At 47.7% G+C, this 12,235-nt stretch overlaps 1 protein-coding gene across 1 annotated transcript; it reads left to right on the top strand.

Moving 5' to 3' along the window:
• Positions 1–211: 211 nt before the first annotated feature.
• RCC1 (regulator of chromosome condensation 1) lies at positions 212–11,933 on the top strand. Its single transcript, XM_056846444.1, has 9 exons — positions 212–269; positions 2,240–2,427; positions 3,623–3,802; positions 3,896–4,019; positions 6,148–6,270; positions 7,194–7,349; positions 7,771–7,890; positions 8,532–8,684; positions 11,732–11,933. Exons 1-9 carry the CDS (start codon positions 212–214, stop codon positions 11,902–11,904), a joined length of 1,275 nt encoding a protein of 424 aa, XP_056702422.1. The 3' UTR covers positions 11,905–11,933.
• Positions 11,934–12,235: the final 302 nt, after the last annotated feature.

The raw sequence follows: 12,235 nt of genomic DNA, 5'->3' as shown, positions 1-12,235 counted from the left end.
TGGGGATTGAACCTGGGAATTTCTGTGTGCAAAGCAGAGGCTTTTCCACTGAGCCACGGCTCCTTCTTTATTATGTAAGCTATCTTTAGTAATATCTTTTTCAGTGGCAAGGTGAGGTTTACATCTCCTAAATCAATTGTTGCCAGTCCATACTTTTAAAAGGAACACTTTATCTTTCCCTCCTTCCAGTCCTCCCCAGTATTAAAGAAACATGCCCAGGAAACGTGTGCCGGAAAAAAATGAGGCACCCAAAGCGAAACGGACGAAAGGTAAGAGGTCAGCTGTTCCTTTGCCTCGTCTTTATGTGTGCCAGGGACTTTTCTGTGGTTCCCGGTTTCTCTTGCCTGTTCCTTCTTGGATGCTCCTGTGGATTTGCAACATGAACATGCCATAACAGTGGTTGGCAAAGCCTGTGCTGCTGGCAACTTTCTCGAGCATGTGGGGAAGCTTTGGCGGCCCCTGCAGTTGTAGAACTCTTTTGAACACAAAGTGTTCTTCAGCTGGTTTTACAAAAATGAAAACATAAGAAAACAGTGGGATGCATGGAGTTGGATTCCGGCATAATGAAGGGAGATCCTGTTTCCTACATTGGCTCTACAATAATGGCTGGTCCCTAGTTAACCTTAAGCGATACGTACATAAGTGCTGCCAACTTGCAACTGACTTATGGTGACCCCAGCAAGGTGCTTCCAAGGCAAGTGAGAAGCAGAGGGGGTTTGCCATTACCCAAGAGCCTTCCTTGGTGGTCTCCCTTCCAAGGACTGACTCTGCTTAGCTTCTGAGCTCTGATGAGATTGGGCCATAGACTTATGGCAACCCCACCAAGGGGCCTTCAAGGCAAATGAGAAGCAGAGGGGGTTTGCCATTACCCAAGAGCCTTCCTTGGTGGTCCCCCATCCAAGTACCAACCCTGCTTACCTTCTGAGATTTGACAACTTCGGGCTATGCTGTGCTACCTTCCCTCCCAATACTGAGTGATTCTTCCACCAAAATAAGTCTTATAAAAAATCTCAAGTTGTCAGCGTGCTAGCTGAGAGGATATAATTTAAAACATGGGAGCTCGCCCCATTTTCCTTCAGCTAACTATGTTGCACTGGCAAGAAAAAGTCTGGGTTCAGAGTTTGGAAGGACTCGGGCACCATTTTGTCCAGCTGTCTGAAAGGTTGGTGCCTAGCAGTGCCATTGTAAGCAGAATTATATTCTCTCCCCCCCCCCCCCCCGTTAGTTTTTTTTGTTATGAATAGAACAGAATAATGAATGCAAATAAAGTACAAGAATATTATATCCCTGTTCTTCAGATAATTCTCCATGTTTTTTAAAAAAGAAATGGTTGAATGTTATACTTTTTCTGATAGCCTCTTGAATGTTACGTTCTTGTAAGGCCGTGGGTTCCATTGGTATTGTTGGCTTGAAAGGGTGTCATTCTCTTGCACTGAAGGAGTTGGTTGTACTGATTAAATCTTGCCTGAGGATACTGCCTCAAAATGTGTGCTCAGTGACTAGAGAACTAAGCTGTTTCCCCCCAGTCTTTCTGAATGCACTCGGTTGGGCATGTTGTGAACCCAGTCCTGCAACCCCCTCCCCCCCAGTTTGGCCTGCTGTAGGCCAACCCTCTTGGACCCAATAGGGGGAAAATTCAATGGGAAAAAAGACCCAGGCTGTTACCGCACTTGTATTCCCAGCGATGTATTAAGAGTTTGAAAATGTTATAAAAACTACTGTTCGCACTTTCTATGTATTCCCACCGATGTATTGAGAGTTTGAAAACGTTATAAAAAATACTGTTCGCACTTTGTTTGGCCCCTTTAGCTGTGAAGACATCTTCCAACCAGTTATAAGCCGTGGTATCCAAAAACCCTTTTAAAGGGATGTTTTTTACAACATTTTCAAACTCTTAATACATCGCTGGGAATACAAAGTGCGGTAACCCCCCCCCCCCCCAGTTTCCATGTCTGTGAGAAGCTGCTGATAAACAGCTGACTGGAAGACAGTTCAGAAAAAGTGGGTCCTTCTCTGTCTTTTTCTCCTTGTTTTGTTTTATACCATAGTATGTTGTTCATGTGCTCTACTGAACTGTTTCTCACCTGTTTTTCACGAAAGCTGTTGAGTTTGTGTTACTTTGCAGGTTCAGTGTAGCCCACTGGGGCAGATCACACGTGCGCTAACATGTGCGAAGGCTGTTTTTTCCTATCACTAACCGTTGGCTTCTCTTCCTTGTTCTTCTTCCACCCATATCCAGTCAGCCATCGCTCGCATCAAACAGAGGCGGGCCTGGTGTTGACCTTAGGGCAGGGGGATCTCGGCCAGCTGGGCCTAGGACCTGACGTCCTGGCGAGGAAAAGGCCTGCCTTGGTCAAGCTCCCCGAGAAGATCATCCAGGCCGAAGCAGGAGGGGTTCACACGGTGTGCCTCAGCGAGACAGGCAAAGTGAGTCTGCAGCACCCCTCCCTGTCTGGTATCGCGTCACGGTTATGCGTCTGTTAAGAGACGGTTGGTTCGAAGCCCCACCCACCCATGAAGCTCATTAGGCGATCTGGGGCCAGCTCCTCGCTAAGCCCCGCCTACCTCACAGGGTGGCCATGAAGATCGAATGGTGGGGGGGGAGAATCACGAATGCGCTCTGAGCTCATAGGCTCATAGAGTTGGAAGGGACCACCAGGGTCATCTAGTCCAACCCCCTGCACAATGCAGGAAATTCACAACAGCAGGAGGGCAAGGGGAGGTCAGTCAGTGGTGGCAAGGATTCCTTTTTAATTTTCGGTGACTTTGCCGCCTCCTTCCTGTCATGTGACTGTGATACTTTTTGGCTTCCTGTCACGTGCTTGCAACTGAACCGGCCCCGTGCCTAGGGTTAAAAGTGAGTCCTGAGTCTGGGAGGGTTGACCACAGCAGTGGCTCGATACAGCCTTTTTTAATTACCTACAACTAACCTATAAATCATAGCATTGTGTTTAAAATAACTAGATTTGCGGGTTTTTTGCTCTCATTGAGCTTCCATGGCAGAGTTTCCTCCCTGTAACTGTTGCACAATACTCTGATAGTGAGTTGTTGGCGGGGGAGAGTTTATGTAGTAGTGTAGGCGAGACCTTCTCTATGCTACTTCCTGGTGTAGAGCCCATCCCTCTGTCTGATTCTTCTGCGTGCCTGAAGGTCACATGGACATGGCAGGTTGTCACTGCAGGGAGGCGGCAGTCTTGTGTCTGGTGTACAGCTGTTTTCTTGCCAAAGTTGGGCAGGGCTTCAGCTGCTGTTCCACACCCAGTTGCTGGCAGTAAAATGTCCCTTTTGCATTATGAGTTTTTAGCCCTGCTCCCCTAAAAGCTTTACACCTCAATAGCTTTCATAGGTGCTTTCTTGCTAGGTAGGGCTAGGACCCTGGCCGACCTGGGTTCAAATCCCCACTGCACCATAAAGTAGTGACCTTGGCTGGTTGCGTTCTCTCACCCTCACCTACCTCACAGGGCTATCATGAGGGAAGAATGACGTGTCCCTTCTTGAGTTCTGTCAGGGCTGGGCAGGACACATCTGCGCTAGACAAAGAAATGGCCTCCCGTCTCAGTCCTGCATTTCCCTGGGGTTCTTTCTGGATTTCTTGGCCACCGGGTAGCTTTTCTCTTCCCAGATCTACACCTTTGGCTGCAATGATGAAGGGGCTTTGGGGCGCGACACTTCGGAGGAGGGGTCTGACTCTGTGCCAGGGCTTGTTGACCTGAAGGAGAAAGTGGTGCAGGTCTCTGCCGGCGACAGCCACACGGCGGCGTTGACGGAGGACGGGCGCGTGTTCATCTGGGGAGCGTTTCGGGTATGTTTGGTTTTTTTCTTGGAGATGCTTTGGCTTGGGCTTTTTTTCCTTTGTGCTTGCTAACGGCCTCTCTCTGCGGGCGCATCTATCCAGGATGAAAACGGTGTCATTGGCTTACTGGCTCCCGGAAAGGGTGTCGAGGGACTTGAATCCAAGAGCGGCAGTTCTGTCCCTGTCGAGCTACAGCTGGACGTGCCAATTGTAAAAATTGCTTCAGGTGAGTGACGGTGATGTGGAGTGTCAGTTATGCGACAGGCTTCAGTTGCTGCGGTTTTTCTTCTAGTATACTGTCCCTGTTCTGGCAGGCTTGGCTGTGACTGTTAACTTTGTATTTGTGTTTGCTTTGGTTTACTTATTTATTTCACATATACCCCTTCTTTCTCACCGAGATTTAAGGTGGATTACAAAATATAAAAACAATGTGATCAGACAGCATACACAAGACATCTACTGAGGAGGGCAGGGAGCTGTTCCTGTTGGCAGCTGAGGATAGGACTTGCAATAATAAGTTTAAATTTTAGGTGGAGAGATAAAAAAGGTTTTTTACAGTGAGTTGTTTGACAGTGGAATCAGCTACCTAGGGAGGTGGTGAGCTCACTCTCACTGCCAGTTTTTAAGCAGAGGCTGGACAAACACTTGTCAGAGATACTCTAGGCTGATCCTGCATTAAGCCGGGGGTTGGACTAGATGGAAGTATTTTTTCACACAACACATAGTTAAATGGTGGAACTCCCTGACCCAGGATGTGGTGGTGGCTGCCAACTTGGAAGGCTTTAAGAGGGGAGTGGATTCATGGAGGAAAGGGGTATTCATGGCTGTTAGTTAAAATAGATACTAGTCATGCTGCATACCTATTCTCTCTAGTATCAGAGGAGCATGCCTATTATATTAGGTGCTGTGGAACACAGGCAGGATGGTGCTGCTGCAGTCGTCTTGTTTGTGGCTTTCTAGAGGCACCTGGTTGGCCACTGTGTGAACAGACTGCTGGACTTGATGGTCTGATCCAGCAGGGCCTTTCTTATGGCCTTTATGGCCCCTCGAACAACTCTTACTGTAAAAAAATGTTTCCTAATATCCAGCCGGTACCTTTCCTCCCGCAATTTAAACTCATTATTGCGAGCCCTGTCTCCTGCTGTCAACAGGAACTGCAGTGTACAGCAGAACTATGACATCTTGTGGTTTGGATGTTATGCCTCTGTTGATGCACCCCACGATCACATTAGCTAGTTTGGGCTCTTAGAGCCATGACAGCAGTCCGAAATCCTTATCAAAACACACACACACAATCCATTTTTAATTTTGTAACTGGCACAGTCTGTTTTTTTGATGACATTGCAGCTGTGGCTGCTTCATCAGTTTCATTGAGTCAGAAGAGATAAGGCAGGATAGAAATAAATTAGGCAAGTGGCAACTGGAAAGAGATTGGGCCTCCACTTTCTTGTATTTTGACAGAGGAGGTCCCAATTCAGGCCTTGCCCGATGGACACAGAATGACCCATCAAAACTAGCAGCCCCAGAATACTGTTGAGTTCCTGATCTTAGGTTGGTTCAGGCTGGGAAGGTATTTATGTAAAAATTTGTTAACCTGCCTTTCATAAGAATCTATCAAGGAGACTTACATGCCCCTCATGAACACAATAATTTAGGTAGTCAGAGGAAGAGATTTCTCCATTCTCCTTTTTCCTTCTTGATACCATTTCTTATGTACCCTCCCTGAGTGATATTTACTTCATTTCTTGTCTGTCTTTCTTGCTGAAGGCAGATTAATTTTTTTAAAATGCACTCAAAACATACAATAAACACTGTACTGTGTTGCAAAGAATTGTGAACAGGGAGATGGGAGAAAGCTCCCTTTCCTCTCTCAAGACACCCTGAAATCTTTAGCAGAAAGAACTCAAAACGGTTCAGAAATTACTGTTGTGGTTTGTTGACTAATCACAATCCTGTTATGCTCATAAACATGACTTATTTTCACTGTACACCCCCAGAAAACAGAGAAAGCTCTAAAAATGTACTTACTAGGAATTCTTTTTCACAGTATCCTTCCCCCCCTTGCCCATTGAATAAGGCTTTCCTTCACGATCTTCTTCCGTGAAGAGCAGCTTGTTTCCATGAGTGGTATCATGATGGAGGTAGAATTTTCATATGTGGCTACTCACTTTCTCCTTTCTTCTGTCCAACCAGCCAGAACCCTAAATTGTGAACCCTGAATTCTTCACACAAATATTACTCGCGATTTGCTTTGCCTCTGAATGTCATGCAGTGCTGTAGGGCAGGAACTCCGCTTCCTTAGTTGCAGATGGAACTCCTCTGGATCTTCACTTCCTTTGCCTTCACTTTTTCAGGGAGCCATCACTTGGCATTAGTGTCCAAGGAAGGGAGCCTTTATACCTGTGGTTGTGGAGACAATGGCCAGTTGGGCCGAGTGCCCCAAATTTTCACTGCCCGGGGAGGTAGACGAGGATTGGGTGAGTTGATTAGATTAATTTTGTTGGGGAAGATGCTGCAGATGACCAGCTTGGGGTGGGGTGTTGACTAGTGTCCCCATAAATACAGGGATTTTCAAGGGGGAGGGGCCATGGCTTAGTAGCAGAGCAGCTCTTTTGTGTGCAGAAAGTCCCAGGTTCAATCTCCCCTGAAAAGGATCTGAGAGTAGACAATGAAAGACTGCTACCTGACACCCTGGAGAGCTACTGCCTGTCAGAGTAGACAATATTGCCAAACAGACTAATGTTCTGGTTCTGTATAGGGCACTTTCATTTAGGGAGGGGCCACGGCTGCATGGTTGAGCACACCATTTCCCTGCAGGAGGTTCAGTTCCTGACAAGACCTTTGGGAAATATCTTTCTCTTCCTGAGATCATCAAGGGCTGCTACCAGTTAGCACAGACTTTGCTGAGCTAGATAGACCAAAGACCTGACTTAGTATAAGAGAACTTGGTGATGGAGATTGTGCTTTGCCTGCAGAAGGTCCCAGGTTCAATCCTTGGCATCTTCAATTAAAAAAAGGACCAGAGAGTAGGTGACGGGGAAGACCCCTCTTTGAAACCCTGGGAAGCAGCTGCCAGTCTAAATAGACAATACTGGCCTCGGTGGACCAAGGATCTGGCTCAGGATAAGGCAGCTTCAGGAACTCAGTTATGTCAGTGAGGCTGCGGGTCAGTGGTAGAGCATCCACTTGGCATGTGGAAGGTCCCAAGTTCAATTCCTGGCACCTCCAGTTAAAAGGAACAAGTAGTGGGTGATATAAAAGACTTCTATCTGAGGCCCTGGAGAGCCACTGCCAGTCTGAGCAGACAATGCAGACTTTAATGGGTCAGTGGTCTGATTCCGTACAAGGCAGCTTCATGTGTTCAGGGCTGATTCCCCTAAGCCCTCTCTTTTGCCTCCAGAACGCCTGCTGCTCCCCCAGCCTGTTCCCCTCAAGCAGAGAGGCAGTAAGAACAAAGGGCACATCCGTGACGTCTTCTGTGGCTCCTATTCCACCATAGCCCTCACCCAGGAGGGACATGTCATTGGGTTTGGCCTCTCCAATTACTACCAACTGGGTAAGCTGCTGTCTGTGTGCCGAGGAGGGGGATGCATAAGCCATTGGGTGTTGCAAGAAGAGTGTGTTGCTGAAGGTCTTACGAATCCTGAGTCATCAGGAGGGGCGGGGAATAATGGGGAAGCATTTTTTCTTCCATGTCTTTATAGGAGGAAGAGTGAGGGCGCGATACCTGCAAGCTGGATCACGCTTGAGAGAGCGGAAAGACAGCTGTGCCTGTCTGATCTTGTTTGCTGTAACTTTCACGGTTTGTGTACTAAGCTAGGCTGTAGCCATGTACTTGTGTTGCTCCTGTATGCGTAGGGCGGAGGAGTGTCAATTACTGTTTCGAAAAAGCTTAACTGTACTGAATTGTGGGTAAATCAGCCTGCCCACTCTGATTTGTCTCCGGAACTAATTGTGGTTTCCTTGGCCATCCCCAGGTTCTCAAAGCATCGACACTTACTATTCCCCGAAGATTCTGACGGCATTCAAGAACTCCACCAGATCCTGGGTTGAATTCTCTGCCGGGCAACATCATACTGTGTGCCTGGATTCGGAAGGTGAGCAGCCCAGAGTGTTGTTCCGCAGGGTGGGGAGGAATAACTGGATGTGTTTGGGAAAGGAGAGGATTGACTGTTTGCCTGCCTTTTATTTTTCACCCCAAATATGAAATGCCCTACCCCTCAGGCATTTGCCTGATGCTGAATCTGTTAAGCTTCTGGTATCCCATTAATACCTGTTGGTTTGTCTGAACTTCCTGTTTAACCAGGATTGTTTAGTCGATTTGCCAGTGTATGTTCTGTGAGCCTGTTTCTTATGCCTTTTTTTTTGTTTGCTCTGTGCAGCCCAAAGACGTAGAAGGGTTTTTTTTTTGCGCCCGGGGGGGCGGGGGGCGGCACTGCTTAAAAATTTTCACAGACATTAAAAAGTACAACCCTGTTACCTTTATTATTTTTTATAAAGGCTTCCTGAACCATTTTACACATTCTGTGGAATGATAACATTGTCCTCCTCAGGCAGGTCATACATTTAGAAAGCTTCCATTGACTGGGGAAAAAGATAACATGCTTGCTTTCCAAATGCAGGATGTCTTTCATTCAGTCATGTTTCCAGATTCCTAGACTGTCTTAGTTTTCCCCCTCCCTTTTCTTCTGCATAAAATGTATTCCTCCCCCCACCTTCTTATTTTGCCTTTCAACAGGCACAGTGTATAGTCTTGGCAGAGCAGACTACGGCATGTTGGGCCTGGGAGAGGGCACTGAAGAGAAGAACACACCCACTGCCATCCCCGGGCTGGCAAAGGCATCCTCCGTCGCCTGTGGAGAACGGGTTGGCTATGCAGTTACAGAAGATGGTGAGTCCGAACGGGCCCGGGGCCCCAGGACACTCGGCTAACTGTGTGAAATGCTTCCAGGGGATCAAATTGCCACCGGGAATGTAGCTGCCTTTTAAAAAGAGAAACCTACTTTTCTAGACCCCATGATTATTTGAGAAAGGAGGGCCAGGCAAATATTTGGAAGGTAGAAATGTCAGAAATTATTAGGCCCAATATTCAGGACATCATGAGAAGAAGAGTTGGTTTTTATATGCTGACTTTCTCTACCACTTTTGGACTAGATGACCCTGGTGGTCCCTTCCAACTCTATGATTCTATGAAGAATCAAACTGGCTTTCAATCACCTTCCCTCCCCTTCCCCACAGCAGACACCTTGTGAGGTAGGTGGGGCTGAGAGAGCTGTGACTAGCCCAAGGTCACCCAGCTGGCTTCATGTGGAGGAGTGGGGAAACAAATCCAGTTCACCAGATTACTCTCCACCGCTCATGTGGAAGAGTGTGGAATCAAACCCGGTTCTCCAGATCAGACTTCACTGCTCCAAACCACCACTCTTAACCACCACACCAAGCTTGTACTCTGGCAGAGTTTGGCTTTGCATTGTAACCTGCTTTGAATTCCTCTTCTGGAAGTCAGAGGGATATAAGTTTTGCAGTAAGTAGCTTTTAAATCCCCAGATACTGGTAGTGTGAAGGTGAGAGCAGCCATGCTGGGTCAGACCATTGGTTCAGCATCCTATTTCCCCCAGTGCCTAGCCAAATATCCTCAAAAAGCCCAGAAGCAGCACTCAGAGGCCCTAGCCTCCCATTCTTTCCCTCCCACCCAGGGCTGTTCTTAAGAGCATTACTGGCCGGGAACATTTATTAATTTATCCTCCACAAGGAGCGCTCCTGCGTCTTGCTGTGGGATGGATAGCCTGAGAAGAGTCTGCTGTATCATCCGGACCAGGCTATGGTCAAAGACAGGGTTGGTGGTTGGGCGTATCCATGACGATCCCGAGGGGCGGAATTTTCTTGTAGGGTTTTGTTTCCTGCCATTTGCCCATTTAGGGCTGTCTTCAGGTCCTGGTGACTTGTGTTCCGCATTCTCAAGAGATGTTCAGACCTGATGTTTCTTATGAGTCTCAAACGGTGGTGGAAAGTGCCATCAGGTGGCAGCTGAGTTATGGCAACCCTGTAGGGTTTTCTAGGCAAGAGGCAAACAGAGGTGATTTTCCATTGCCTGCCTCTGTGCTACAACCCTGGATTTCCTTGGTAAGGTCTCCCATCCAATTACTAACCAGGTCCAACCCTGCTTAGCTTTGCGATCTGACAAGAGGGGGCTAGCCTGAGCCGTCCATGTCACGGCCAGACAGCTGTACTTCCTTGATAATGGGGGTCTCTTAAAGAAACAAGTACTTGCATTTGGGGCTACTAACAAGGCTGTTTTCATCACTGGCCTCATCCTATTACCCTCTTTATGTGTTTTTAAAACGTATGCTGAGTTTCTACCCCCTGTTGCTGTCTTCTAGATGGACTACTAAAAAAAGGGTGCAGGGTGCCTTCAAGACAGAGTCAGTCTTCTTTTGCCCTTCCAGTACATCTTATTTATTTTACTGATGTTTATGAAAAATACATCCTCTTGAGAATCCACCTCTTGTCTCAGTAAGAACATCAGAAGAGCCCTGCTGGATCAGACCAGTGGTCCATCTAGTCCAGCACCTGGTCTCACACACTGTGGCCAGCCAGTTCCTCTGGAGGGCTAACAACAGGGCATAGAGGCTGAGGCCTTCCCGATGATGCCTCCTGGCACTGAGATTCAGAGGTTTACGGCCTCTGAATGTGGAGTTAGTCACCAGGGCTAGCAGCCACTGATAAACCTGTCTTCCATAAATCTGCCTAGTCCCGTTAAACCTGTGTACGCTTGTGTGTGGCCATCACTATGTCCTCTGGCAGCAGATTCCACATTTTGATCAGTCATTGCACAAAGAAGCATTTCCTTTTGTTCGTCCTGAATCTACGGCCCTCAGCTTCATTGGACGTCCTTGAATTCTAGGCTTTTGGGAGAGGAGGAAAATGTTCAGTCTGTCCACTCTCTCTACCCTGTGCAGAATTTTATGAACCTCTGCCATGACTTCCCCCCTCCCCCCACGGTAGTCTCTTTTCTGTACTGAAAACATGAAGCTGAGTGGTATTTAAATTTCTTGGACTTCACAATCACATAGACAGCTGAAATCAAACACTGGAGGCCTAAAGCTCATGGCAGCCTGCAATCATTAACTGGAAATTCTGCCAGGGCTATGGGTAGGGCTGTGCCAGCTGATATAGCCCTGGCCACTTCTGGCTCCACCCCCTGCCCAGTGTGCTGTGCCATGCAATGCAACTGGGATTTCTGCCCAGCACTGGTGGGATTTTACAAGAGCAGGTATAGCCCCACTCAAGGTGCATCTTGGCAGTGAAAACCATCTAAACCAGTGGTTCCCAAAGTGGGCAGTACTACCCCCTGGGGGGATTACCTAGGGGGGCACTAAGAGGCAAGGGGGCAGCAGGGCGGCGGGCCCCTTCGACTGTGTTGTTCACTTATTTACATTAGATCAAGCTATGGCACCATGCTGGCAAACTTGGTGGAAACTATCAGAATTTCCCCCCAGGCTTTGAAGAGCTGGTACCACTGGATCAAGTTCATCAGTTTTGTTAAATAAATAAATTTGATTTTGAATAGATGTGCAATTAATTGTTACTGTTCTGAAATTTTATTGTTATTATCTTCTTTAGTGAGTCATGAGAACCCCATTTTTGAATAATGCTTTTTATAGGATAGGGTAGGGGTTGCTGGGGTTGAGTTTGTGGAACCAAGGGGACATTTGGCCCGAAAAGTTTGGGAAGCACTGATCTAAGCTTTCACACAGCTCATGATTGTTCCCTTTACAAAAAGGCCCTCCTGGACCATTAGGGAGGCTGTAACAGTATGATGTATACCATGGAAAAGACACTGAACATTATCTTAACATTTTACTGCCCGCCTATTGGGATGTATCATGGAGCTTTTTCAACTGGGAAGGTGACCCATGCCCACCTCTTTCTTTGCAGGGCGAGCATTTGCCTGGGGCATGGGATCGAACCTGCAGCTGGCCACAGGGGATGAAGAGGACGCCTGGAGCCCTGTTCAGATGTCGGGCCAGCAGCTGGAGAACCGCACCATCCTCTCTGTGACGGGCGGCGGTCAGCACACGGTTTTGCTAGTCAAGGATCAGCAGAGTTGACAAACTGGCATTGGTGATCCCAGAAAGAACTCGGGGTTGGGGGACGGTACCGCTGCGCCAAGGCTTTGGGGCTCAGAAGACTAGCTCTTGACGGCATCCTGTCATACCTTCTGATATTTTTTCCCTGGAGAATTATATAAAGTGTTCTCTCGAAGGCTGGAATTTGTTTAAATCTAAAAAATCGGGTTCCCTCAGTGGCTGGGATGAGGCTTTTTTCCCCTAGCACCCTTCACCTCCTTGGGGGCTCCTTTCCCTGCTTCTGACGTCAGTCAAGCAGGTCAGCTGAAATATCCAGATCTTGCCATCAGACCTGTGCCTGCCTGCCTTTGGC

This window comes from Euleptes europaea, chromosome 3, assembly GCF_029931775.1.
Source record: "Euleptes europaea isolate rEulEur1 chromosome 3, rEulEur1.hap1, whole genome shotgun sequence".
Taxonomy (NCBI): Eukaryota; Metazoa; Chordata; class Lepidosauria; order Squamata; family Sphaerodactylidae; genus Euleptes; species Euleptes europaea.
The sequence above is the reverse complement of the archived record's forward strand: the minus strand, read 5'-3'. Positions and strand labels throughout refer to the sequence as shown.

What these genes read in the sequence shown, in the direction of transcription:
- RCC1 (XM_056846444.1), top strand. Translation starts at nt 212, where the DNA reads ATGCCCAGGAAACGTGTGCCGGAAAAAAATGAGGCACCCAAAGCGAAA. An exon ending in TGTGTGCCTGGATTCGGAAG is followed by an intron (nt 7,891 to 8,531) that starts GTGAGCAGCCCA and finishes GCCTTTCAACAG; the next exon opens with GCACAGTGTATAGTCTTGGC. An exon ending in CTATGCAGTTACAGAAGATG is followed by an intron (nt 8,685 to 11,731) that starts GTGAGTCCGAAC and finishes CTTTCTTTGCAG; the next exon opens with GGCGAGCATTTGCCTGGGGC.